Source organism: Chelonia mydas, chromosome 2 (genome assembly GCF_015237465.2).
Source record: "Chelonia mydas isolate rCheMyd1 chromosome 2, rCheMyd1.pri.v2, whole genome shotgun sequence".
Classification (NCBI taxonomy): domain Eukaryota; kingdom Metazoa; phylum Chordata; order Testudines; family Cheloniidae; genus Chelonia; species Chelonia mydas.
In genome coordinates, this window is record NC_057850.1 from 227,724,883 (window position 1) to 227,752,067 (window position 27,185).

Consider the following 27,185-nt stretch of genomic DNA (forward strand, 5'->3'; position numbering starts at 1 on the left):
AGGCCGTAGTTTGCCCATCTCCATAATGAATCATAGAAGATTAGGGTTGGAAGAGACCTCAGGAGGTCATCTAGTCCAATCCCCTGCTCAAAGCAGGACCAACCCCAACTAAATCATCCCAGTCAGGGCTTTGTCAAGTCAGGCCTTAAAAACTTCTAAGATGGAGATTCCATCAGCTCCCTAGGTAACCCATTCCAGTGCTTCACCACCCTCCGAGTGAAAAAGTTTTTCCTAATATCCAACCTAGACCTCCCCCACTGCAACTTGAGACCGTTGCTCCTTGTTCTGTCATCTGCCACCACTGAGAACAGCTGAGCTCCATCCTCTTTGGAACCCCCTTTCAGGTAGTTGAGACGGCTATCAAATCCTCTCCTCACACTTCTCTTCTGCAGACTAAATAAGCCCAGTTCCCTCAGCCTCTCCTCATAAGTCATGTGTCCCAGCCCCCTAATTATTTTCACTGCCCTCCGCTGGATTCTCTCTAATTTGTCCACATCCTTTCTGTAGTGGAGGGCCCAAAACTAGAAGCAATACTCCAGTTGTGGCCTCACCAATACCGAATAGAGGGGATAATCACTTCCCTCGATCTGCTGGCAATGCTCTTACGAACGCAGCCCAATACGCTGTTAGCCTTTTTGGCAACAAGGGCACACTGCTGACTCATAGCCAGCTTCTCATCCACTGTAATCCCCAGGTCCTTTTCTGCAGAACTGCCATTTAGTCAGTTGGTCCCCAGCCTGTAGCAGTGCATAGGATTTTTCTGTCTTAAGTGCAGGATTCTGCACTTGGCCTTGTTGAACCTCATCAGATTTCTTCTGGCCCAATCCTCCAATTTGTCTAGGTCACTCTGGACCCTATCCCTACTCTCCAGTGTATCTACCTCTCCCCCCATATTACTGTCACCTGTGAACTTGCTGGGGATGCAATCCATCACATCATCCAGATCATTAATGAAGATGCTGAACAAAACTGGCCCCAGGACCGACCCTTGGGTCACTCCGCTTGATACCGGCTGCCAACTAGACCTTGAGCCGTTGATCACGCCCCGTTGAGGCCGATGATCTAGCCAGCTTTCTATTCACCTTATAGTCCATTCATCCAATCCATACTTTTTTAACTTGCTGGCAATACTGTGGGAGACCATATCAAAAGCTTTGCTAAAGTCAAGATATATTATGTTCACAGCTTTCCCCATATCCACAGAGCCAGTTATCTCATCATAGAAGGCAATCAGGTTGGGCAGGAATGATCTGCCCTTGGTGAATCCATGTTGACTATTCCTGATCACCTTCCTCTCCTCCAAGTGCTTCAAAATGGATTCCTTGAGGACCTGATCTACAATTTTTCCAGGAACTGAGGTGAGACTGACCAGTCTGGAGTTCCCCAGATTCTCCTTCTTCCCTTTTCTAAAGATGGGCACTATATTTGCCTTTTTCCAATCGTCTGGGACCTCCCCCGTTCTCCATGAGTTTTCAAAAATAATGGCCAATGGCTCTGCAATCACCTCAGCCAACTCCCTCAGCATCCTCAGATGCATTAGATCCGGCCCCATGGACTTGTGCTTGTCCAGCTTTTCTAAATAGTTCTTAACCTGTTCTTTCACCACTAAGCACTGCTCACCTCCTCCTCATACTGTGCTGCCCAGTGCAGCAGTCTGGGCGCTGACCTTGTCTGTGAAGATCGAGGAAAAAAAAAAAAAAAAGAAGCATTGAGTGCTTCAGTTTTTTCCACATCATCGGTCACTAGGTTGCCTTCCACATTCAGTAAGGGCCCCACACTTTCCCTGACCTTCTTCTTGTTGCTAACATACCTGTAGAAACCCTTCTTGTTATCTTTCCTATCCCTTGCTAGCTGCAACTCCAACTGTGCTTTGGCCTTCCTGATTACACCCCTGCATGCTTGAGCAATATTTTTATACTCCTCCCTAGTCATCTGTCCAAGTTTCCACTTCTTGTAAGCTTCCTTTTTGTGTTTAAGCTCACCGAAGATTTCTCTGTTAAGCCAAGCTGGTCACCTGCTATATTTGCTATTCTTTCTGCACATCGGGATGGTTGTTCCTGTGCCCTCAATACGTCTTCTTTAAAATATAGCCAGCTCTCCTGGACTCCTTTCCTCCTCATACTAGCCTCCCAGGGAATCCTGCCCATCCATTCCCCAAGTCAGTCTGCTTTTCTGAAGTCCAGGGTCCATATTCTGCTGCTCTCCTTTCTTCCTTTTGTCAGGATCCTGAACTTGACCATCTCCCGGTCACTGCTGCCCAGGCTGCCACTCACTTCTACTTCCCCTACCAATTCTTCCCTGTTTGTGAGCAGCAGGTCAAGAGGAGCACGGCCCCTACTTGGTTCCTCCAGCACTTGTACCAGGAAGTTGTCCCCAACACTCTCCAAAAACTTCCTGGATTGTCTGTGTACTGTGTATTGCTCTCCCAGAGAGATGTCAGGGTGACTGAAGTCCCTCTTGAGAGCCAGGGCCTGTGATCTGGAAACTTCTGTTAGTTGTCTGAAGAAAGCCTCGTCTACTCATCCTCCTGGTCTGGTGGTCTAAAGCAGACGCCCACCATGACATCACCCTTATTGCTCTTGCCTCTAAACTTAACCCAAATTGCAATGCAATTAAAAATTACCCCTTTCCACCTGTAATGTCTAGAATTGACTAACCTTAGTGCTGAAGTTGGAACAAGACAACTCATCAAAATGCAACCTGTTTTTACAGGAGTTGAAAGTGGCTACTGAATTTGGACAATTGAGCAGAGAGAAGGACACAGCTGAAGAAAGTGTAGTGACAGCTACAGGGTACCCTTGAGGAGAAGTGAAACAGGGAACAGTAAATGAAGAAATGTTAAAAGGAAGCAGGGTTAATTATGTGAGAAAAACAGTGTGTGGAGACTGCGTGAATTAGAGAAAGTAAAACAACCAGAGAACAATGAAAATCCAACAGCAAATAAAATGGAGAAAGTGAGTAAGAGAAAGACATGCATACTAAGAAACAAAAAAGATTTTTCTCCTAGCTACCATATTCCTTATTGCACTCAGTGGATGAAGGGGATGAATTCCTGACTGACCTTATTTTGTTTAAGCATAAAGACTTTTTTCCTCTGTCAAGTAGATTTTTATATCTAAGATAGTAATTAAAGTTCTGGTGAGGAATAAATAGACTCAAAAAAAGGTGATGATACTAGTCATGAAGTCCATATGCAATCTGATACGGGGATTTGGGAATTGCATGCATGACTGCCAAGATAGGAGACTGGGTCTTTCAAGCTAATAAGAGATAGCCACTCACCTAAATATTTTGAATACAACTATGTCAAGCAGGGTTGTGATCTCAAATTTTACAGAATCCAACATTGTTTGTAACTGGATATAAGACATTCAGGCGATATCCAGAAACCCAAAAGGACTGTAGGAAGTGGTACTGGTGATTCAGTAGGTGGCACTCTTACCTAGGAATCATTGAATCAGTGCCCAAACATTAATACAATTTAATATCTTATACTGCAGTTGTGAACAGACATAACAGTAAGGATCAGGGCATGACTGTGCCAAGCACTGTACACTGACATCGCAATTTTGACCCTCTTACAATCAAAGAGTTAATTACTGAGTTGAAAGTGGTGCAGGGGGCACTGTTCTGGAGAAGGTGCTGCCTATCAACATTTCCACTGCAGTCTCAAATAGATACAATATTCTTTACTTCCTCTCCTGAACTGTTATGTGGAAGTGATAGGTGAAGTTTTTACATCCAGGGCCCTTCACTAGCTCTGGGTTCATGTTGCTAACCAGATATGGCCGGTCACAGAAGAGAGAGATAATATTGTACAGAATAGGAGTATTCTCATACTTGATGAAACTGGAAACTCCTTAAACACCATAATAAAGGCTGAAATTAAATCTATTCTCAAATTAAACAACACAGTAAGAGGACCAAAAAAGTGCTACTATGACTAAACAACAAAGTAAAAAGTGGTTAGATGCAAAAAGGCTAGCTTTAAACCTTGGAGGTTAAATCCTACTGAGGAAAATAGAAAGGAGCATAAACTCTGGCAAGTCAAGTGTAAAAATATAATTAGGCAGGCCAAAAAATAAATTGAAGAGCAACTAGCCAAAGACTTGAAAACTAACAGCAAATTTTTTTTTTTTTTTTTAAGTACATCAGAAGCAGGAAGCCTGCCAAACAATCAGTGGGGGTACTAGAGAATCAACGTGCTGAAGGAGCACTCAAGGAAGAGAACGCTGTTGGGGAGAAGTTGAACTAATTCTTTGCACTGCTCTTCACTGCATAGAATGTGAGGGAGATTCTGACACCTGAGCCATTCTTTTTAGGTGATCTATAATTTTAGCAATCTATCATTTAAATCAGCTTCTGTACCAGATGATTGGAGGATAGATAATATGACAACAATTTTTTAAAAAGACTTCAGAGGCAATCCTGGCAATTACAAGACAGTAAGTCTAACTTCAGTACAGGGCAAATTGGCTGAAACTATAATAAAGAACAAAACTGACACATAGATGAACATGATTTGTTGGTGAAGAGTCAACACAGCTTTTATAAAAGAAAATCATGCCTCACCAATCTATTAGAATTCTTTGAGGGGATCAATAAATATGTGGACAAGGGTAATCCAGTCAATATAGTGCAGTTGGACTTTCAGAAAGCCTTTGACAAGGTCACTCACCAGAGGCTCTTAAGCAAAGTAAGCTGTCCTGAGAGAAGAGGGAAGGTCCTTTCATGGATTGGTAACTGGTTAAAAGACAGGAAACAAATGGGTAGGAATAAATGGTCAGTTTTCAGAATCCACTGAAGTGAATAGTTGTGTCCTCCAGGGATCTGTACTGGGCCAAGTACTGTTCAACATATTCATAAATGATATGGAAAAAGGGTTAAACAGTGATATGGCAACATTTGCAGATGATACAAAATTACTCATGACAGTTGAGTCCAAAGCAGACTGCGAAGAGTTACAAAAGGATATCACAAAATTGGCTGACTGGGCAACAAAATGGGAGAAGACATTCACTGTTGTTAAATGCGAAATAATGCAAACTGGAAAACATAATCCCAACTATACATACAAAATGATGGGATCTAAATTAGCTATTACCACTCAAGAAAGATCTTGGAGTCGCTGTGGACAGTTCTCTGAAAATGTCCACTCAATGTGCAGCGGCAGTCAAAAAAGCTAACGGAATATTAGGAACCGTTAGGAAAGGGACAGATAAGACAGAAAATATCATAATGCCACTATATAAAGCTATGGTATGCCCACACATTGAATACAGCATGCAGTTCTGGTCATCGCATCTCAAAAAAAAAAAGACATATTAGAATTGGAAAAGGTAAAGAGAAGGGAAAAAATTGTTGAGGGTATGGAACAGCTTCTGCATGAGGAGAGATTAAAAAGGACTGGGACTTTTCAGCTTGGAAAAGAGATGACTAAGAGGCGATATGATAGAGGTCTATAAAATTGTGAATAGTGTGGAGAAAGTGAATAAGGAAATGTTATTTACTCCTTCACATAAACACAAGACCCAAGGGTCACCCAATGAAATTAAGAGGCAGCAGGTTTAAAACAAAAGAAAGAAAGTACTACTTCACACAATGCACAGTCAACCTGTGGAACTCATTGCCAGGAGAGGTTGTGAAGGCCAAAACCATAGTGAAGTTCAAAAAAGAATCAGGTAAGTTCATGGAGGATAGGTCCATCAGTGGCTATTAGCCAAGATGATCAGGAATGCAACCTCATGCTCCAGGTGTCCCTACCCTCTGATTGCCAAATTGGGAGTGGATGACAAGGGATGGATCACTTGATGATTGCCAGTTCTGTTCATTCCCTTCAAAGCACGCGTCATTGGCTACTGTCAGAAGACAGGATACTGGGCTAGATCGACCATTGGTCTAACCCAGCATGGTTATTCTTATGTTCTTATGATGAAGGGCAGCCCAACAGAACAACTACCAGGTGCCCCTCTAAAGTAAAATCAATGTAAACAATCAGTACTTCAATATTAATCTAATATTTGTGTAAACTAAGTAAATAGCCCTCTTGAAAATTCACTTAATTTCTATGTGCCCTCAAATAAGAAAGTTTTTCCCCCCCCCACTGCCTTTATCTAATTCACAGACTTCATCTGCATACTGTTAAATAGTCAGAAAATGGTAACATCTTTTCACTATACATGTGCTTCATGTCTCAAATTGGTTCTCATGTGGAAAAATTCCACTTACAGTCCGAGGGCCACATTTTGACCCCACTAGGACTGTGGTCACCTAGTGGAATCAGTGTTCTACTGCAGCAAGTGTTCAGGATGGGGATGGTAGGTCAGAAAAGGGGGGACATCACTGGATCTGTGACTATGCGGATGCACCAACAATTCCCCATGGAATAGAGACACAGGTATTATGAGGGGTTACTGAACCCTGAGGCTGCACAGGAGGTCCTACTGCCACTCCTTAATGGAAGGGGAAAGTATTTCTTACTTCACTCTAACCCCCCTTGTGAGATCTCTAGTGTGCAGCTTCTGCCACTTGAGCTGTAAACTATTTCTAGGATTTGGCTCATACTATAGATAATGAAATGCAGGATGGAATTCAAATATGCAGCTTATAAAAATGGAAAGTCATACTATGTCCCCAAAAAGGATGTAGCTCCAAATAGGCCCTCTTACTAGTATTACCATACTGAAATCAGTGGATCACTATTATTTAACTCCCTCTCAAGTTAATGAGGGCTCTAACATCAAGACTGGACTTGACCAAATGTCTTATTTAATTTTACAACAAAGCACTATATCATCTAGTGGTATAGACTGCTATTATATATACTATCCATTCTTATGACGCACTGAGTAAAACGTTTCAGTAATTTTCCTATTCTTTAACTAACAGCAAAAAATCAAGAAAGATTTAGAATTACTGGAGGGGGAGGGAAATGAAAGAATGTGTAATGGTTTATTTTCTAAAAAGCCACAGCTGACTGACAGATTATATGACTCCATGCTCGAGTCAATTTCTGAATGCAGAAATGAAAACAGCGTAAGTGAAAAATAATTATCTTTAGGATGTCTCATACATCACTCATATTTATCTATTAAGTTAGTATAATCATATGTTTAATGCATTATAGGGAAAAAGGAAAACTTCTTTTTAAACAAAGGAATTTTTCAAACAGATACTTTTTGTAAAATGTATTGTAAATGTTTTTAAATTCTTCATCTACAAATCTCTATTTTATTACTGGAATCAAATTACTATTTAATTTATAAATAATATATATAATTGAACTGTTGACTTACATGGTAACTTTTCAGTCTGACAAAGTCAACTTTCATGGAGACAGACCTTTCTGAATTTCTACTGAGAGTCTTAATGTGCTCCACAAGGTCAGCACAAAACTTGTAGCCACCTTTAAGTACACAGAGAACCACAATGTTATTGTCTCCAATGTCTTGCATGATGCCTTTGGCCAAGCATTCTGTCCTGAAATAAAGGATAATTATAATGTAATAGGTTTTTCAGTGGAGTTATACGAAAATATCTAGAAATCATGCATGGCCTGATCTAAAGCATGGCCCATTCAACTCCCTCACAGACGTTAGTGGGCTTTTGATCAGCTGCACAACAGGCAGATACAAGAAGAAATCTGATCAATACAAGATTCAAAATGTGTATAACAACACAGACTGGGAATTATCACTAGACACATTCCCTGGATTACACAACTGGAAGAATGTGTTGCAATAAATATTATAAAGGAGACTTTTCGGGTGATTGAGCAAACTAGGTCACCAGCTTTACACAGCATCCCACATTCATGTAAAGCAGGGGTCTCAAACACGCGGCCTGTAGGCCACATGAGGCCCGCGGAGTTATTTCCTGTGGCCTGCCATATGACTCCTCACCCCCTGTTCACCCGCCCCTGCCCTCCTGAGTGCGCTGCATCCCCACTCCTCTGCCTACCTCCCAGTGCTTCCCGCCATCAAACAGCTGTTTGGCGGCGCTTAGGACTTTCCGGGGGGGGGGGGGGGGGGGGGGAGGAGCAGGGATGCGGCACGCTCAGGGGAGGAGGCAGAGAAGAGGCGGGGCCAGGGCGGGGATTTGGGGAAGGGGTTGGAATAGGGGCAGGAAGGGGGCGGAGTTGGGGAAGCAGTGGGAAGAGGCGGGGCAGGGCCTCATGGAAGGGGTGGAGTGGGGGCGGAGCGAGGGGCAGAGCAGGGGGCTTTTGTATCTTTGTATGAAAAGGTGTCAGTGATGCAGCCCTCGGGCCAATGTACTAGTCCTCATGTGGTCCTCGTGGTGATTTAAGTTTGAGATCCTTGATGTAACGTCTCTCTCTATGATCACACACTTTGTTACGCAAACGGCTAAGAGTAAATGATTTAAGTGCAAGAAGAAAAACAGCAGAAATTATATAAACTCACAGACTAAAGAAAAAGCTACACTTACATTTTAGTAAAATAAATGAAAATACTTACAAGCGACACATAGTGTTAGTCAGAGATCTCAAAGCACTTTACAAAGGGTAAAATCATTATCCCCCTTTTGCAGACAACACAAACTTAGATGCAGAGAAGCTAAGTGACTTGCCCAAGGTCACAAAGAGAGACAGGAAGAGTCAGAGTTATTTACCAATTACTTTGAGGATTTAAATATCTTATAATTTACTGATCTGTATTCTTATTGACAATGTGTCTTCTTTGTCAACAGGATGCGGCATATTAGAATGAGTAGGATCCCAGCTTTTATGTGGGATAAAGTTCTTGGCTTAAATCTTCAAAACTAACTAGTGAGTTTGGGTGCCTCATATTTTGGTAATCCCATCTGAAAATATCTTATTGATCGAAGATTCAAGAGTGCCATTCTGTACCTGAGCCCAGCGTAATTTTGAGGAAAAATGCTACACTTGGTCAAGAAAAGAAAAACAAGTTTTTGTCAGGTCACTTACAAAAACAGTAGCTACTTGGCATTATAGTGTAGTCCCAATAAAGATGGACTAGTGGCCAGAGCGCAAATGAGGCATAGGCCAAATGCAATTCATTATATGATTCTGTAATTTATCATATGGATTTCACTACCACATTTGTGCTATAAACTGTTTTTTGCTGGTTCACAGTGACATAGGAGTCCATTTTACTCTGCATAGACACACACACACAAAAAAAATCACTGGAAATTACTATATGTGCACAGCATGTGTAAGGGAAGAATATAGTCCAAAGAGGACAATATTTCTTTTCATTTTTCTTATTTCTGTAGCCAACAATAAATTAGGTACAATTTAAAAAGGTCCAAGTTTCTTTCAGTTTCATATCTATGCAATGCAAAGAATAAAATCTGTATACCAAAAATAGATCAAAAGAGTGAATATTCATAGATTTTAAGGTAAAAAGGGACAATTATATCATCTAGTCTGATCTCAAATACATTTAAGTTCCTCTTGTGTTTATGTAAAAATAGCACGAATAGTGAGGTAATTGCATTTTTCTCCTTCTTCTTCAGCATTACCTCCTCTAAAGGAAAGTCTGAAACTGTGGGAAAGCTTTTCACAGAGACAGTGAGGGAAAACACTTAGTGATCTGTGTCTACCCATATATTTTTTCTGGCTTTCTGTTTATAAATTGCCCACCCCCTCTCCTTTCCCTTCTTAATTTTTTTTTTAAACTTCTTAGAGGGTTTTTGTTGTTTTGCGTAATTGGGTGGACATAAACAAAAACTACTTTTCACAACTTTTTTGGCTAGATACTCAAAACATTTTGATGATCTGGTAAAGAAATGGGTGGCTTTAGACCACTTCTACATTTCAAGCACATAGACAGAAACAGAAATAAAAGCTGAATGATCCTTTAAATATCTCATCCCCCAGCTTTGGTGTCCAAGACTGTATACTTTGCATCAGGTATTATTCCAACTTGAAAAGACCTTGACATTTTGTCCCTGAGGCTTGCCCTACACTAGAATCCAAACTATTTCAGGAAAAAATGTTTAACCTTCATTTTTACTGGCAGGGTGATAACATAATTTAACAGATCAGAGTGAAAAGGAATGAATTATGTTAAAGTATTTCACAAATCATAACTATATAGATTACTTTAGTAAAATATTTTGTAAGAGTTTAAACTCTAGTGCAGACAGGGACTTATTAAGCCCCAGTTTATATATAAAATATGGACTACATTTAGTTGTATTTTCATTACAAGAATTTTCTGCAGTTTTGATCTCTCTCAACACAATGAGTTTCAGCCATAAGGTGGCAGAATTAAGACTGCATGGGCTACTAGAAATCTGGCATTTCCCAAATTTCAAGTACTTTCCTTTGAAACCTACATAATATTCTTTGAGAGTAGTTCTTTTATATGAAGTTTAATATATAAATGGTTTGTGAGTATCCAATTATGTCTATATAACAAGTATACAAAACATTGTTAAATATTTATATAGTAATATTCAAAGCACTCTTACCTGTCAACAATAATACCATGAGGTATGAGCACATATTCCAGATCTCCACAGTAGTGTTGTGGATATGTGAATAAATCCAAACTGTAGCCTGGCCAATCATCTGAAATCTGCAAATTAGGTTAATATAATTAGAACACTTCATTGTATTTAGAATATAAAAAGTTATTATATTCTGAATGTTAGACAACATCCTTTTACAGTGGATTTGACAGTATTATTAGCAACTACTATTAGCTGTACCAGCCCTATGCACACACCCTTCCCATATATGGTGATATCCACATGATTAACTCCAGGGTCACGTAATCAAAACTACATGATGATAATTTACCATTTCACCTGTGCCTATTAATCATGGGTGCATTATGTCTACTTCTATCAATCTAACTCTCTAAGCACCCTTAAAAGTAACCATTCTTTTAAAAAACAAAACAAAAACAAAAACACAACTTGTCACAAAAATATTGCAGTCTTTCCCTAATTGTATCTGCATAAGTCTCAGAAGATTGCACTGCGTATGATTGTGAAGCCATGAATGGTTTATACAAGTCATCTGAAATGAGTGCCCAGAAAACATTCAAACTCACCATCAGGTATTCTGTATATAGTACTGGAGTGGGGCATCTGCCCCACTCCAGTAGGCAGGGGTTAAAAGCAACCCTGGAGAGGGCTGTGGCTGGGAAAAGCAGTGAGAGCAGCTGACCACAGGTGTGGCCAGCTCAATCAGGGCCCAGCTAGCTCTGATAAGAGGGCTGGGGGCCAAGAGCTGAAGGAGTCTCACTCTAGCCCTGGAGTGAGAAGGGCTAGTTGTCTGGGAGCAAGGTACCGGAAGTAGCGCAGTGCTGGGGAAGGGCAAAGGGAGCTGCGGAGCCCCAGCCTGGTTAAACCCCCAGGCTGCAGGCCTTGTTAAAGGCCCAAAAAGGTACTAGAGCTACAGAAGGAGCTGGTCTGATCCCTTGCCAATGATGAGTGGCCTTTACAGACTGCAGTCTGCCCTAGTGAGAGGGGGCTAGATGATGATTGGCAATAGCCACTGCGGCAAGGTGGACTCAGAGCAGGGGTGGCCAACTTAAGCCTGAGAAGGAGCCAGAATTTACCAGTGTACGTTGCCAAAGAGCCACAGTAATACGTCAGCAGCCCCACATAAGCTCTCTGCTCCCACTGCTTCCCACCCACTGGCAGCCCCGCCTATCAGTGCCTCCCCCTCCCTCCCCACACTTCCCGATCAGCTGCCTCATGGCATGGAGGAGGCTGGGGGGAGGAGCGAGGGCATAGCACATACAGAGGAGGGTGTGGGAAGGGGTGTAGTGGGGGTAGAGCCAGGGGTTGAGCAGTGAGCACCCCCCCGGCACATTGGAAAGTTGGCGCCTGTAGCTCCAGCCCCAGAGTCGGTGCCTACACAAGGAGCTGCATGTTAACTTCTGAAGAGCTGCATGTGGCTCCAGAGCCACAGGTTAGCCACCCCTGGCTTAGAGGGTTGAGGGTTCCCCTGGGAGGGGAGACCCAGAGTGTGTGTGTACTGTGGGGGCAGAACCCCGAGGTAAAGGGGCACTGGGATCCGGGAGGGACATGGGGCCTGAGGCAGGAGAGACACCGGCCAGCAGGAGGCGCTCTGGGGCTGGAAAAGAGCTAATTCCTGGATAACCAGCAGGAGGTGCTGTGCCAGTGAGTCTTCGCTCTGTTACAGCCACATATTTACAGAAAAAAGATTAATGTTTTAAAGAATTTTTTAAATGTGTATTAGTACTGCTTTTCACATCCATCCATCCACCTGTAAAACCAGGAACTGGATTAATACCAGAATCTCAGAAATCAAAAAGTTTATAAATGTCAGGCAGAAATCAAGCAGGACAAATGTCAGTTCAAAAGGCCATGTTTCAGAAAGCTCTAAAGATGTAAAAAGGAGGGATTGTAATGGAAACAGTTCGGCAAGCTTTACAACAGTTCCATAACAAAGATAGCACCTCCAACAGGGCAGGACTTCTTGCAACCACACTGGAGCTTTGTTTCAATATTGACTTTGAGGAAAGAGTGCCACCTCACGGGTTTCTTAATTGTCTTTGCAGTCATATGTACCCACAAACATGTTGTCTTTATTCCTTGTATTTACTCCTGAGGGCACTCTGCGCCAAAAAATTTAAAATTCTACACACACTATTTTAAAATTCTGCAAAATTCTGCAAATTTTATTTGTCAGATAAATGTGGAGGCTCCAGCATGGCATTGGGGAGCACAGGCCACTGGGCTGCACAGAGGTGGGAGATCACTGTGTAGCTCCCTCCCTGGGACACGGACTGTGATGAGGCTGCACCCTGACAAAGTTCAAGGACATGGCCTGCCCCAGAAACACCCTCGGGTCTTGCCTCTCTGTGTGAGCAGGTAGGCTTAGCAAGGCAGGAGCCAAGTCTGGAGGGGCTTAATGTGGGGGATCCAGGTGTGGGTTGAGAGGATTCTATGTGGGGCAATCTGGGTGTGGGTGGCTCAGTGGGGGATCTGGGTGCAGAGGGGATCTGGATACACAGGGGCTTGTTGAGGGGTTCTGGGTGCAATGCTAATGGGACTTTGCACGGGGGCTCCAGGTGAAGGTGGCTGGGGCTCAACGGCGGGGGGGGGCAGCCTAGGTGTGTGGGTGATAGAGCTCAGCAAGGGGGTCCGGGTGTGGGGGGTTCAGTGGGGGTTTCAGATGCTGGGAGAGTGGGGCGGGGATCCAGGTGTAGCTGGTTGGGGCTCGGTGGGGTGGGGATTCAGGTGCACATGGCTCACTTGGGTGGTCCAAGTGCAGTGGAAGTGGGGCTCATGTTGGAGGGGGAATCTGAGTGCAAGGGGGGTGAGGCTTAGCAGGAGGGTCTGGGTATGAGGGGTTCTGGATGCATGAGGGAGCCGTTCGCTGTATAGGAATCCCTCCCCCTGCACCTGAGGAGCAATGGGTGCAGGAAGTGTGTTGGGGTGAGGTGGGGGGGGCAGTTTGCAGAGCTTCCTGCAGCTGGGAGAGAAATCTGGGGGTGAGTCAGACCCGGCCCCGGATGCCGTGCAGGGGAAGAGGAAGTCCCGTCCTCCCCAGTCCAGCTGGGACTAGCAGCTGAGCCCGGCGCTGGGTTGGAGCCACCAGCCCAGTCTTCCCCAGTCCTGCCTCCTGCCCCACAGTGATTTATCTCTCTACTGGCTGCCCAGGGCACGCAAAACATACTGTTGGGGAGGGTCGCATGATCGCTCTTGTGGCTTCCTTTTGCTTCCCTGTCAGGAAATCATTTTTCTGCAGGGAAGCAAAGAAATCTGTGGGGGGACATCAAATCTGCGCATGTGCAGTGGTGCAGAATTCCCACAGGAGTATTGTATTGTTCAAACACATGAATATCAACAAGAAGGCTGAACCAAATGGTAAGAGAACTGCTTTTGAAGCGGTACAGTGTACATTTCTGCTACACAGAATCCTCAACTAAAGAGTAAAAACTACTAACAACTGCAAGCAGATTCCCTACTAGAATAAAGAATCATAAATCCTTCACGAATAATTTGCCTATCAAAATCTGCTGATTGCTGACCTATTCTATTACATTAGCATCTTTATTAGGATTCTACCTTCATACACTGGCATATTTATCTCTAGCACCAGTAAAGTGGTGCTAAACTATACCTTGAAGAAATATTATTTGTCTAAGAATGGTTACTTTATGTCTACTTAGCTGCAGCACAAACGTTAACTTCCTAGAGAAATGTGCCTGGCTCAAAATCATCATTTGCTTCCAATTAATATTTAAAACCTGAAAATAAAGGGCATGACCTGAAGACCATTGGAGTCAATGGGAGTTTTTGTACTGACTGCAAGGGGCTTTGATCCGGTTATTAAAAAAAGGTACTCAATATCATTCCACATTTTCACAGGAACAAGGGATTACATACATCCTCAAAACTTCAAGGTTTTTCAGTAGGGGGCAAGTCCTGTTCACAATAACAGTTGCAGAAGGCCTAACAAAAACCTATCAATGTGTGTAGAGAATTCATATTAGGAACAAATGCTGTGCCAAATCTGAAAAAAGTTGGTGGAGAAATAAATGACTAAAAATAGAAACCCATACAGCAATATTTGAAAGCTATCAGTCAAAACATCTGGGGTGAAAATAGGGAAATACCTTATAATTCCCATCTACTGATATACACTGGACTGAAAGAACTTTCACAAGGGAATGGAAAAATGCTAATTTTGTTTAAAAAACTGGGGCTCTCTCTTAAATTTTAATTTATGTATGTAATAAGGATCCAATTCTGTTTCCATGTAATTTTGTGTGATCGGGCCAGATGAATATGAGAACCATAACATTTTCTATCTTTCATAAATTTAAATTCAGTTATAGTGTTGCATTATGATTTTTTTTTGTTTTCATGTGTGTATGGAACAGAAGAAATGAAGTCATTACAGAGCACATCTCCTTTGAAATGTCTCCACTTTGCTCCAGTGCTAACAAAGTCATCAGCTTTGTAATAGCATTTATTACAGATATTACCACCTAAATGGCCAACATTAATTTAAGTACACTAAGGGCCTACCTCTAAACTGTAAAAACAAGTGTCAGGGAACACACTTATAACACAGTAGCCCCATCACAGTTTTGTGGTGTACACAGGACTTGTCCAAAGTTTTAGTTAAATCATGGCTAACAGTCCCTACTCTTGTTCTAGAACTTGGTTAAAACATTGATTGGTCACAAGAATACTGTAAAATAAAAGTATATCCAAGTGTTTTTTACAATGTGAATAAGCCCAAAGAAATATCCATTTTTCTCTTTTGGAAACTTAGCTTATTCATTTACTATTATCATAACTTATAAAGCTCCACAGATGTTCATGGTGCTTTCTAAAACATAGTTTGCATAGTTCACTACCACTTTCTGTGCACAGAAAATGAAAAATAAAACCAATCCAACAGTGCATTTTTATCACTAGGTTGTTTCTACAGCAAATGCAATTGACAATTAAATCCACAAGCCAATTTTGCTAGTCACTGCTCAGCTTGCTTCCACCACACCCAGGGCACACATACATCATAACTGCTGCAGCCAGAGGGCACAGACACAAAATCAAACTTCCCCAGCTCCTGGTGAGCTGCTAGGACTTCTCTCCAGCAGCCAGCCACCCACAAATACTCCATACAGGGAGAGGTGAGAAGAGTGGAATATGGTGTGCGGCAAAGTAGGTTCAGAGACACAAAGACAGAGCACAGGATTGGGTCAATGGAGCAGGGATAAGGGGGCAAGAAGAGATGGTGGAGAATGAATCTCAGAACTGTTGGCCTAAGGCACAGCAGAGCAGATGGGAGTAAGTTGTACAAGTTAGGGGAGGCCGCAGGGAAGCAGACATCCCGGCAAAGCCTGAGTATTGAGATGTACAAGGGTTGAGTGAACAAGATGGGGACCAGAAACAGGGCAGAAGGGAGGAGATGAGGGACCAGCAGGCGCAGGGCAGCCAGGCTGTTTAGAGAAGACGGGGGCTAGGGGTAAAAGGACAAAGGAAGAGGAGGGGAATCAAGGCCTAGGACAGGATGAGATCAGAGTATACTGCAGAAGGGCCAAAGCACAAAGGCCGTGGGGAGAAGATGTGGGGGATGGGGCCAGGCCAGGGTGCAGCAGCAGAGCGGCCCGGGGGGAAGATGGTAGCGGAAGATCAGGGAGGAATGTGGGGACGCAGTGGGGGTCAGGGCACAAAGGCTGTGAGGAGGAGACGATGATGGGCGAGGCGCACGGCCAGTCGATGGGGGCGGGGAGGGCACTGCGATCAAGGCACAGGGCGGGAGAACAGGGTGGGTACCCAGGGCCATGGGCGGCGGAGGGGAGCGCGGCCAGGGGGCCAACGGCTTGGGGAAGCTGGGGTGCGATAAAGAGGCGGGATAGGAGACAATGACGGAGGCGCCGGGGGCGGGACCGGGGGTGCCCTGCCCAGGCCAGGGGGCAGTTGCTTGGGGCCCGCGGCGGGAAGGGGAGCGGCAATGACGGGGGCCCCCCAGCGGTCTGGGGCCTGCGGGCAGCGCCGCCCCCTAAGCTGGGGGGGGGCAGCTTTTCCTTTACCACAACCCCGCGGCTTCTCCGCCGCGCCGCGCTGCCGCCGTGCCCGGCCATCTTCCCAGCGCGCGGGGCAGGCAGTGGCCGGCGGGGCGGCGCGGAACCGCTGCTGGCGCTGGCGCTGGGAGCGGGGGCCGCCGCATTCCGCGATTGGGGGCCCCCTTGCGCGGCGGAGAGGTGTTACCCGCCGGGCCTCTCCCCCTCAGCTGGCCCGGGCCGCTACTGCCCTTCTTCCCACGGCGGCTGAGGAGACCCCCTCCCCCGTCCCTCTTCCTAGCCCTGCGGGATGCAGCTCCTCACTCAAGGGGTAGCGCCCCGCTCAGCATGCAGAGTTCAGCCCTTCCCCCAAACAGAGGGAGGGTGGGGCATTGGTCCCACGGAGGACCCCCCAACGTACCGCTTGCAGGCCCCTCAATAGGAGATGGGGCATCATCCCCACCCAGGTGTGCATATATAGCCTGTGGCCCCTGCTAGAGAGCCCCCAACATAGTGGGGTGTGGGGCTAACTCCACTGGGGCTTCATCCCCCCCCAAGCATGGGAAATAGGCTCCCTGGAATAAAATGGTGTGTTATCGTGACTCCCACCCATCCAGAGGGATGTACTTACAACCCCTTCTGATGGCAGTGAATGAATTCAGGCTCAGGGGCTGTGGCAGTGAGCAGGCACTGTGTATGTGCCAAGATAGAAACAATTGACAGCCCTTAGGTTTACATCTGGCCTCAGGGTACACTTGGGCATCTACAAGCAAAAGCCTCCGGCAAGCACAAATTGACTACCTTTGAATTCATTTCTGGAGTCTGGGGGTATTATATTATTAGCATTTGTGTTACTGTAGTGCCTAGGAGCCTACTCATGGACCAGGAGCCCATTGTGCTAGGTGTATACAAGCACCAGTCAGCAAGCTTTACTATTAAGCTACAATATATGTCACAAATGTACTTAAACTGCTCTATACTCTGATATTTCAGTTCCTTACAATAGGGCTTCATATGAAAAATTAGACCCATGCTGCTATACCCTCCAAATGTCATGTATATTTAATTTCCATTGGTACGTTTTTATTGCCCACCCATAAGTCAATTGTACATCTCCAAATAAATTAATCATGCCTCTAATTAATGCTTCAATTCCCCCAATCAAATTATTGTTACTAAATATTATTTGTTTCCACTAATGCTCCTGGTACATCAAACACTTCAAACATAGAAGTTATCTGCCCGGAAGAGCTTACAGCCTGAGAAAGAAAAGATAAAACAGAGTCACAGAATATGGGAGAGGGCGAGTGTGACACATAGGCCCTGTTCTTTGCAAACAACTCTAGTCTCAGGCCTGACAAACTCAGTACATCAAATACGTTGCTTACAGGGTATTTGTCCAAAAAGGATAACATGTAAGGTCTCAGTTGAAAACTTGAAACTTATTAATACTCATAATCATTGTGAGATGTGTGTACAGGCAATATTTAAGAAATAATATAACTATATTGACAATTATGCCCATGGAGGAAAGAGTAGTCACCAGGGAATCATTTGTCTTGGTGATGACCTATTCAAACGGGAAGGAATTGTGTCCAGTCTCCCTAGCTAGCCAATTATGTAATGTATGGTTCAATTGCCTACTCTTCTATCAAGGAAAAACCATCAAAGACAACTGCAAACAGTTAAAACCATGTGGAGGTAAAAAGGAACATTATAACAGACAGTGGATCACCCTGTCTATTCATAAAGACAAAAGGCTGTTTCAGTATAACACAGACGTAGGAGAGGCCCTCTGGAGCCATTCACTGAGGAGACATCTTGAATAGGGGTGTTTTTCATGAAAGATTGGATCCTGGTTCTTGTGAAGCCAGACAGCTCTGCAGCAGACTGAAATTTGGGGGGAAACTAATTTATTAGATACAAATGGTAACTATTAATAAGTGTAAGCCCTAGTTCACATTTTGCTATTTTGTTTTGAATTGTAAGCTTTTGTTTCCATCCTCTCTTGTTTCTAGTGGAATCTCTATTATTTTTTAAGTAAACCTTCTTTTGTTTAATTAAAAGAGCTGTGTGCTATACAGGAGTGGTGGTTTAAGGTAAAACTGCTAAACTGGGGTACACTTCTCCTTTGGGGCAGAGGATCTGAATTTCTGTGAGTAGCAAGTATCAGGGGCTGGATATCACAGGGGAATACTTCAAAGTGACTTGGGGACTGCGGTGCACCTCTTGTTAACCTGCAAAGCAAAGACAGGGCTGGCATAGCCCAAAAGCAAATGCTTGTGTGCAGGGGTGAAAGTAGGCCAGTGTGGCGTATCGGTAAGAAGTGGCCACTGGTACCGGCTCATATGCAGCTGCCGTGGCAGCGCTTTAACGTTGCTACCCCTTTTGCCCCACCTTCCATTGGTGGCCTTGCCGGTAGGGAGGCTACCGGCAGGGCCGCCGACAGGGAGAGGGGAAGTGGGTAAAAGGGGCAGCCGCCCCGGGTCCCAGAAATTTAAAAGGGCCCAGGGCTCCCAGGGACTGCTGCCGCTACCGCAGCAGTGTCCGGAGCCCTGGGCTCTTTTAAATCGCCACCAGAGCCCCGGGTGGCGTGGACCAGGCAGTGCGGATGGTCTGGCTGGTGGAGGCTGACCCCCCCCAGCCCCGCCCTTTCTGCCTGATGACCCGCCCCTTCCAGGGGCCCAGAGCCAGGCCGCTATACTGGTAAGTCTTCTGTGTTACTTTCATCCCTGCTTGAGTGGCTCAAAGACTGGTGGTGTTAGGGAACTAACACCCAATTATCACAGGAAAGAGTCCCTCACACTGGAGTTAGGGGGTAACAAGGTGCCTCTCAGTCCTGGGTACTCTGAGAACCATCACAGGGACATCAAACAGGTCACATCGCAAGGTGGATGTCATGGTGGAAGTGGTTCTAAAAAGGCTTCTAAATTTAACAACTGGCCAAAAGTGGCGCCTTAGGCGCCGACTCCGTGGGTGCTCCAGGGCTGGAGCACCCACGGGGAAAATTTGGTGGGTGCAGAGCACCCACCAGCAGCTCCCTGCCCCGTCCCCGTCCTCAGCTCACCTCCGCTCCACCTCTGAGTTACGCTCCACCTCACTCTGCTTCTCCACCCCCCCCCCACCCCCCGGCTTCCTGCAAATCAGCTGTTTGCGTGGGAAGCCGGGGAGGGCTGAGAAGCAAGCGGCGACTTCGTGCTCAGGCCCAAGGAAGCGGAGCGGAGATGAGCTGGGGTGGGGAGGCGCGAGGAGGAGTAACCCAGGGGGCGCACAGGGGAAGCACTCCCCGCCCCAGCTCACCTCCGCCTCCCTGGGCCTGAGCACGAAGCCGCCACTTGTTTCTCAGCCCTTCCAGGCTTCCCGCACAAACAGCTGATTTGCGGGAAGCGGGGAGGGCGGAAAAGCAGAGCGGAGTGGTGCGTTCAGGGGTGGAGGCGGAGGCAGAGCGGAGGTGAGCTGGGGCTGGGTGTGGGGCGGGAAACTGCCGGTGGGTGCTCTGCACCCACCAAATTCTCCCTGTGGGGGCTCCAGCCCCGGAGCACCCATGGAGTCGGCGCCTAAGGCGCCACTTTTGATGTGATCAGTGGGGAGAGCGGCCACTCCCCCTTCTCCCCCCCAGCTTCGCTACCCCACCCCTAGGAGCCAGAGGGACCTGCTGGATGCTTCCTGGGAGCCACCCCAGGTAAGCACTGCCAGGACTCCCCACCTTGCCCCCTGGCAGATCCCTCTGGCTGTTAGGAGTGGGCACCCACTACGGTGGCCCTCGAGACCCTCCTGCCCGGTTCCGGGGGCAGTGAGGGGAGGGGGTGGATGGGGCAGGGATCCGGGGGGCAGGGACGGGCTACAACCTCCTCATGGGGTGAGGAGGGAACCGATTGTTAAGATTTTGGCAGCTCATCACTGGAAGCAAGTAAATGATGTGTCAAACCTGGCATCATCAGCAGAGTGAACAGGATGGGGCAACTTAAAAGAGACAGATAAGGACAGAGTTGTGGAGAAAGCTTGGATTTGATGTAGTGGAGGAAGGGAAGTCACTGGATGAAATGGAGTGACATGGTCAGAATGACAGATGAGCAGCATAATATTAGCAGTAGCTTTTTGTTTAGACTCGGGGGCAACTTGGGTGTCAGGGAGGCCAGATAGCAAGTGGTTGCAGTCATTAATCAATTAATGCTGCCTTCCATCTCTGAAGAGCTCCTGTGCTGCTTCTGCCTCTACTCCATCCAGGTGTGTTGAAAATGACATTGGCCTCCCAGCTCCTTCTCTCCACCTAGGGTCTTCCTTCCTCACTCTTCCTCTCCTTCTGTTAAGGCGGCAGCAGTTCGGGAGCCATTCTGTTCCCTGCCTTCCCTCTTCTGATCCTGTGAAAACTGTAACAGCTACAACTGCTCTGCTTTCAGCCTTTCCCTTCTCCTGGAAAGGAGCATCCTCCTCTTGGGCCACTTTGATCATTGTCTACCTCTAATTTTCCTGTTAAGAGAGAATGAACTTTGAGCTGCTCTACCCTTTTTCCACCCTGCCATCCGGAGGAAGAGACCGCCCCACTCCACTCAATCTTCTGGGTAAAATTTCTAATGGCCCAGAGCGATGAGTCAAGTGGGTTTTTCAAGCTATGACTTGCTCTATTACTTATTTTATAAATGTGTGGCTAGTAGAATTTTACAAGTCCTAGTAGGTTAGTTGAAAAAGAATTGGTATGTAAGTATGTGATAACAGATTGGTCCATAGCAAGGTATGGGCCTGACAACTGATCCCCAATGGCAGACTAGAAAGGCATTTTTAATCTGGTTCACTACTTTTAAAAAGTAGCAAGTAATGAAAATAAACATAAGACATTCAACAGAGAACACTATCAAAAAATGAGGGAGGGGCTGGCCTATGGGGCTGATATCAATGAAGATTTTTCACGATGAAGGTCTCTGCTTAAGGTCCAATTGTATAGTGACTAAAAGTTACCATTTGGTGTTTTTTTGGTGGTTTGTGTGAAATAAATGTGTAGTCTTCATCCATTTAATGGATAAATATCTACATAAAAAAACATCACCACAAGTGGCACCGTAGTAGGCTGAAAGAGCAGTGATGTCAACAGTTGAAAGAGCGTGGAAGCAGAACTGGGGTTTTTTCATCCTTGGAAGTGGTCCCTCCAGTTTAGGGTTTAGGGAAGTTTGTACTGCTGCTATTTATGCTGTGTTTGTTCTGGATTTACAAGGCTAGCTGTCAATTTACCACCTTTCACAAGACTAAAGTCACTTAAAAAACACAGACACACTATCATTATCAAGCAAGTGCCCATCTCTTAAACATATGTACTTTAATATATTTCTTAATAATTAGAGATGTATAAAAAGCCATCAGATCTCTGGATTCTCATTTTCCTGTCAGTGTCTCCTGCAAATAATCAGGAAGAAAGTTAATAAATCTTAATCTAAGAAAAAATCTGTTTAATTTAAATTTTTGAATCAAATCACTGATCCAAATCCATAGGCACTTATATGGTTTTCAGTTCTTATAGACCAGAAGCGTGTGAGAAGTCATTAGTCAGAGAGCCTCAGTCATCCTCCTTAAATCTAATATGCTCATGTTTAATTGTTGGTTTCAGAGTAACAGCCGTGTTAGTCTGTATTCGCAAAAAGAAAAGGAGTACTTGTGGCGCCTTAGAGACTAACCAATTTATTTGAGCATGAGCATCCGATGAAGTGAGCTGTAGCTCACGAAAGCTCATGCTCAAATAAATTGGTTAGTCTCTAAGGTGCCACAAGTACTCCTTTTCTTTTTATGTTTAATTGTGTCCATGTCATGGCTCCCATGCTTTCTCTGTCACAGAACTGGGCTTTTCAAATTCAAAGCTTGCTGAATTACACCTGTGATTGCAATTAAATATTGCCATTGATATATATCTGCTGGTCTCTGGAACCATATGAATCTTTTCTTCAGCTTGTTTGGACCATGTGGCAATTCAAAGGAATTTTTTTATCCTTTTAATTTAGTCCTTCCTGCTTTACACTATCACTACAAGATCCACTTCTGGCATAGAGCAGCACAAGAGATCATCCTTTCTCTAGCTACAGTAAATCAAAGATAGAAGGTTAATACAGCTGGAAGAGACTAGTAGAGCCCTGCGCAGATACAGAATTTGTATCTACATCTGATCTGTGATTGGCAAAAATGGTCCGCAGGTATCCACATCCATGGATGCAGATATCTGTGGATTTGCAGGGCTCTCGAGATTACCATGAAAAAGAGAATAAAAAATAAATGCCTAGTACCACTACACAGACAAATGTAAGCAAGAAGTGTTTGTTCTTTCCTTTAAGATCTGGTAACTGGCAATGTTCTGTCAGTCTTCCCCTCAGTGTTGTTTCCCAGGACAATTTTACAAACAGGGTTCATTTCAGAAATGTATTGAATTGTGTCAAGTACCACCAATGCCAGAAAATAAGAGTAATGGAAATAGAAAACTAGTGAGTCATGGCTAAGCATAATTGGAGTACAGCTTAAAGAGTAGCGCTATCTCCAGGGATAACCAGTCTAGGCTATCACATTTTTTTCCATTTCAGTTTATTTATGGCAATATATTTTACTTACGTTTTATATTATGTAATAAATACATTTTGTTTAGCCTGTGTACAAACTCAGTGGTACAAATTCACCCATGTGTGAGCCCACAGAAGCCAACAGAATAATAACAAGAGTGAATTTGGCCCTGTGTTTTTGATGCACTTTTTCTGTAAGGAACTGAAAGCTGCCAAAGATTTTCTATATTATGGTTAGGCATATGTTGAAAGGAAAATTTATAATGACCTTTAATTAATTTGTCAGCTAAAGTACAATGATCTTATTGTAAGTCATCAATACCTTTTATAATAAAAGCCAAAGCATGATTGTTGATGGTTAGCTTTAACTCTGGAAAATCTTCAGGAATTCCAGAGATTCTTTCCTAGTCTTCTTTCTCTGTTTACCTTCTGTTTACAAGCTAGAAAGAGGAGGAAAAGAATAAACACTGCCAGTAGATTCACAATCCTGGGATATGATCAAAGGGAATAAAGAGAAGAGAGTACAACAGTGAACTCATACAAAAAGAAGATCTCGATACATAGCCAAAACCACAAGAAGTAGTTGGAAAAATATACATACTAGGAAACAAAATACAAAGCAGAGTCATAACCAAAGAATACAGCTAGTATTGTAAGAGGGGCCCTTATGAAAAGAATTCTTTCATGGATCCTCACAGAACAAACTGTTTAATTTGAGTTAAATGTCATTTCCCCCTCCTGCCCTATTAATGAAGGTCATAAAGCAATGCATACAGCATCCATCTATTCATAGCCATAACTCAAGGCAAAAAAGAAAGATAGAAGGTTGAGGAGGAGTTTCAGTAATAAAAGTATGAGGCAAAAATAGTTACACAATATATTAACTTCTGCATTTCCATTAAAACCTCTTATTTTAAGCAGGTTGTAACCTTTGAGTCTATGCATTAAAGACAATAGTATGTATTACAATATTTAAAAATCCATTTCAATATGTAACATGAATAAAGGTTATGTTTTATCTTTGTGGATTTTAAATAAGCATTAAAAATAAAGAAAGCAGGAAAATCCAGAGTATGTCAAGTGTGTGGCTTAAATTGGCAAAAGCCTTGAAATTCAGGGCCAAAGCTGAAACTCTGTTCTTAATTTACTGGGGGCATCAGCACAGAAAGTAATCTTACTGTTTATAAAACATCATGTAGTTCCTGGCCACGGAAAAGCAGGTAAATCCCATTATTGTTGTTGAACAAGACATTTAGTTTGGCAGTTTCATACAAAATAATCACTGAATACAATAAAAAATAAGATATAGTTAATGTATAAAAAATAAGATGTAAAATAATAAGTACTGTACTAGGTTCAGTATTTCAGGCTATATCAGCATAATCAACTCAGTAATTTTAGATATGGTTTCAGATTTTCTAGCTGCCATATACCACAGAATTCTGAACTATTATAGGGATAACATTTTATATTAATTATGCAGCAAATCCTGCACCCACAGAAGTCGTTGCTGAAGACCTTGAATGCATCAAAACCAATGTCCCACTGTGGTAGAGGATTAGACACACGCTGCAGACCATTGAGCAGAGCTCCAAAAAGTTTTACTGCATCTAGCAGCACAGAGGGGTGTTGAGCAGAGCTGTCCAACTAGGCAGATGGTCTGGACAACCTCCTACCACTTACAGAAGGGAGGATGCAGCTGTTAGTGTGGCTACTGCAGGATATCAGATATAGAGTGGCTCTGCAGCCTATGATGAGGAATCCTGACACCTTGTTCAACCCCAGACTTCAGCAAAACTACTACATCTGAAATCTACAAGTGAGACTTGTAACACTTAGCAGCTATGTATAATCTTTACTCTCACCGATGAGCACTAACTCCAAGAGCAAGTCAACTGAAGTCAATGGAGCTACTTGTGTGTGTATCAGTGATCACCAACCTGGTTAAAGTCTGCACAGTCCAGCCCTATATCATACAATGGCACAGCTACTGCAATAGAAGGTTGAAATCTGACATTCAAGATGTCAACAAATTTTTGTATGACCTTTAAATCGGAATATTATAGACTGCTTGGCAAAACTTTCATCTTGGACTTATGTGGTCCAAGATAAGCATCTTTAATACAAAGCTAACTTATTTTTTTTATTAATTTCACTGTGCTAGGTTAGAATGACTGACAGCCTTACTTGGCAGGTCCCTGGCTCCTGAAGATATTGCTTTGCTATCCATGTTTGTATGTTATTAATATAATGTTCTTTTAGCTGAAATGTAAAGTTTGTGTTATAATAAAGGAAGTCTATTTTGTTTGCATTTATTTCCGATAACAATATTATGTGAATAATTTTTTTCTCCGCTTTTGAGAAAAATATTTAAATCTGAATGATGAAGCATTATTTCCATAAAAAGCTGTTCCTGCCAAATCCCATGACAAATTAATCATGTATGGCCATGAAAAACAGAATCAGGAAATTGTCAATAGGTTATGGGTCAGACCTTATGTATTGAATGTAACTGCTAGAGATTTTTACAGATTATTTTATTAATTTGACTTTTTTTGTTTTTTTTTCCAAAACAGACTCTGTAACTGCAAAATCTCCAAAGTATAAGAATCTGAAGCATTTAAAGAAGCATGTGACTAGCAGCATAAGGGTTCATTTTATGCCAGACTGCAGTTCAGCTCTTCATGCTACAGCCTGGGTATGCTTGCCTTTCCAAGCAGTGAGGTTATACAAGTGTCTTGGAGGGCAGAATCGGGCCCAATGTATCCTCCTTTAAAAGGTCCAATCTAATTATATTAAATTTTTGTGGTGGCCACCTCCTGAAATTCAACTGCTGCAGAGATTAGAATTGCCACAGACATCTCCTTCACAGATGCCCAGATTTTCAAGGGTCACGAGTGATTTTGAGTGCCCAGGTCTGAAACAGTTTAAAGGTGGTTGATCTTCAGCAGTCAGGTGATCAGCATTTTCCAAAAATTTGTTCCCTTTAATTCAGTGGTTCTCAAACTTTTGTACTTGTGACCCCTTTCACATAGCAAGTCTCTGACTGCAACCCCCTTATAAATAAAAAACACTTTCTTATATATTTAACACCATTTTAAATGCTGGAGGCAAAGCGGGGTTTGGGGTGGAGGCTGACAGCTCACGACCCCACAGGTAATAATCTTGTGACCCCCTGAGGGGTCCCGATCCCCAGTTTGAAAACCCCTGCTTTAACATGTCTCCAGTTAAGCACCCCAGATCACTAGACACTTCTGAAAATCTTGGCTGTTTTCTCCTGACAGTATCAGTCAGTGAAGTAAGAATTTCTAAAGGGAGCATGGCCCAAAGTTAATAGGCTCTCCTGGTCTAACAATTTCACATAGGTCACTGTGAAAGAGATGATTTGTCTCAAAGACAATACTCTCCAAAAAAGTGATTAGCAGTAGGAGGGAGCACCCCAACACAACACCACAGTGATCGAGGCAATGGAGGCCACATACTGCACTTTGCTGATAAGAAGGCAGTGCGAGCAGAAGCCCCCCTCTCTCTTCCAGCTAATTGTTTTTTAAATCTGACCCACAAGTTTTCATCGCCTTCACCCAAGACCCTGTAATGAAGTGATTCAAATGATAGGCTAGAGCAGTGGTTTTTTCAAACTTTTTTCATTTGCAGACCCCCAAAACATTCAAATGCAGGTATGAACCCCTTTGGAAATCTTAGACATAGTCTGTGCACCCCCAGGGGTTCATGGACCACAGGTTGAAAACCATTGTTCTATGGTATTGACAACCTTTTGTGGACGCCTTAGACACAGTCTGCGGAACCCCCAGGGGTCCACGACCACATGTTGGAAACCACTGGGCTAGAGTGACTCAACAACATTAGTGAGCTGCACACCATTAGGTGGTGGGATGGACAGTCTTGGATGTTGGCAGTTATTGGAGTTGGGCAGCTCCACAACTTGCAGTCATGAACATGGTTTTTTGTTGCAGAATTTTTTAGTGGGCCGGTTTTTCCACCAGGTATGGTGATCTGCCACAGAGCCAGTAAACTAAAGCTTATCACAAGGTTTGCATAGCTTGACTTGGCATCTGATTGTGTTGAATGTGGTCCCCAAGCGACTAGCCTTGCTGCAAAATAGGAAAATCTTGAACAGGGACAAAGTGAGTGACCTTATCCTGTC

The 27,185-nt window shown here is 43.9% G+C and overlaps 1 protein-coding gene across 7 annotated transcripts in view; it reads right to left on the reverse strand.

Moving 5' to 3' along the window:
• PRTFDC1 (phosphoribosyl transferase domain containing 1) overlaps nucleotides 1–16,593 on the reverse strand; it is a 66,569-nt gene extending 49,976 nt beyond the window's left edge. Inside the window, exons 1-3 of one of the 7 annotated variants that reach the window (XM_043541350.1) lie at nucleotides 16,518–16,593; nucleotides 10,459–10,565; nucleotides 7,296–7,479 (exon numbers count right to left, since the gene is read on the reverse strand). In XM_043541350.1, coding sequence (XP_043397285.1) covers nucleotides 7,296–7,479; nucleotides 10,459–10,565; nucleotides 16,518–16,568 — 342 coding nt within the window. In that variant the 5' untranslated portion in view covers nucleotides 16,569–16,593. Of the gene's footprint in view, nucleotides 1–7,295; nucleotides 7,480–10,458; nucleotides 10,765–10,789; nucleotides 10,922–11,045; nucleotides 11,574–16,517 lie in introns of those variants that run through there. The other 6 variants (XM_043541351.1, XM_043541352.1, XR_006289074.1 and 3 more) reach the window with 6 other exon arrangements.
• Nucleotides 16,594–27,185: the final 10,592 nt, after the last annotated feature.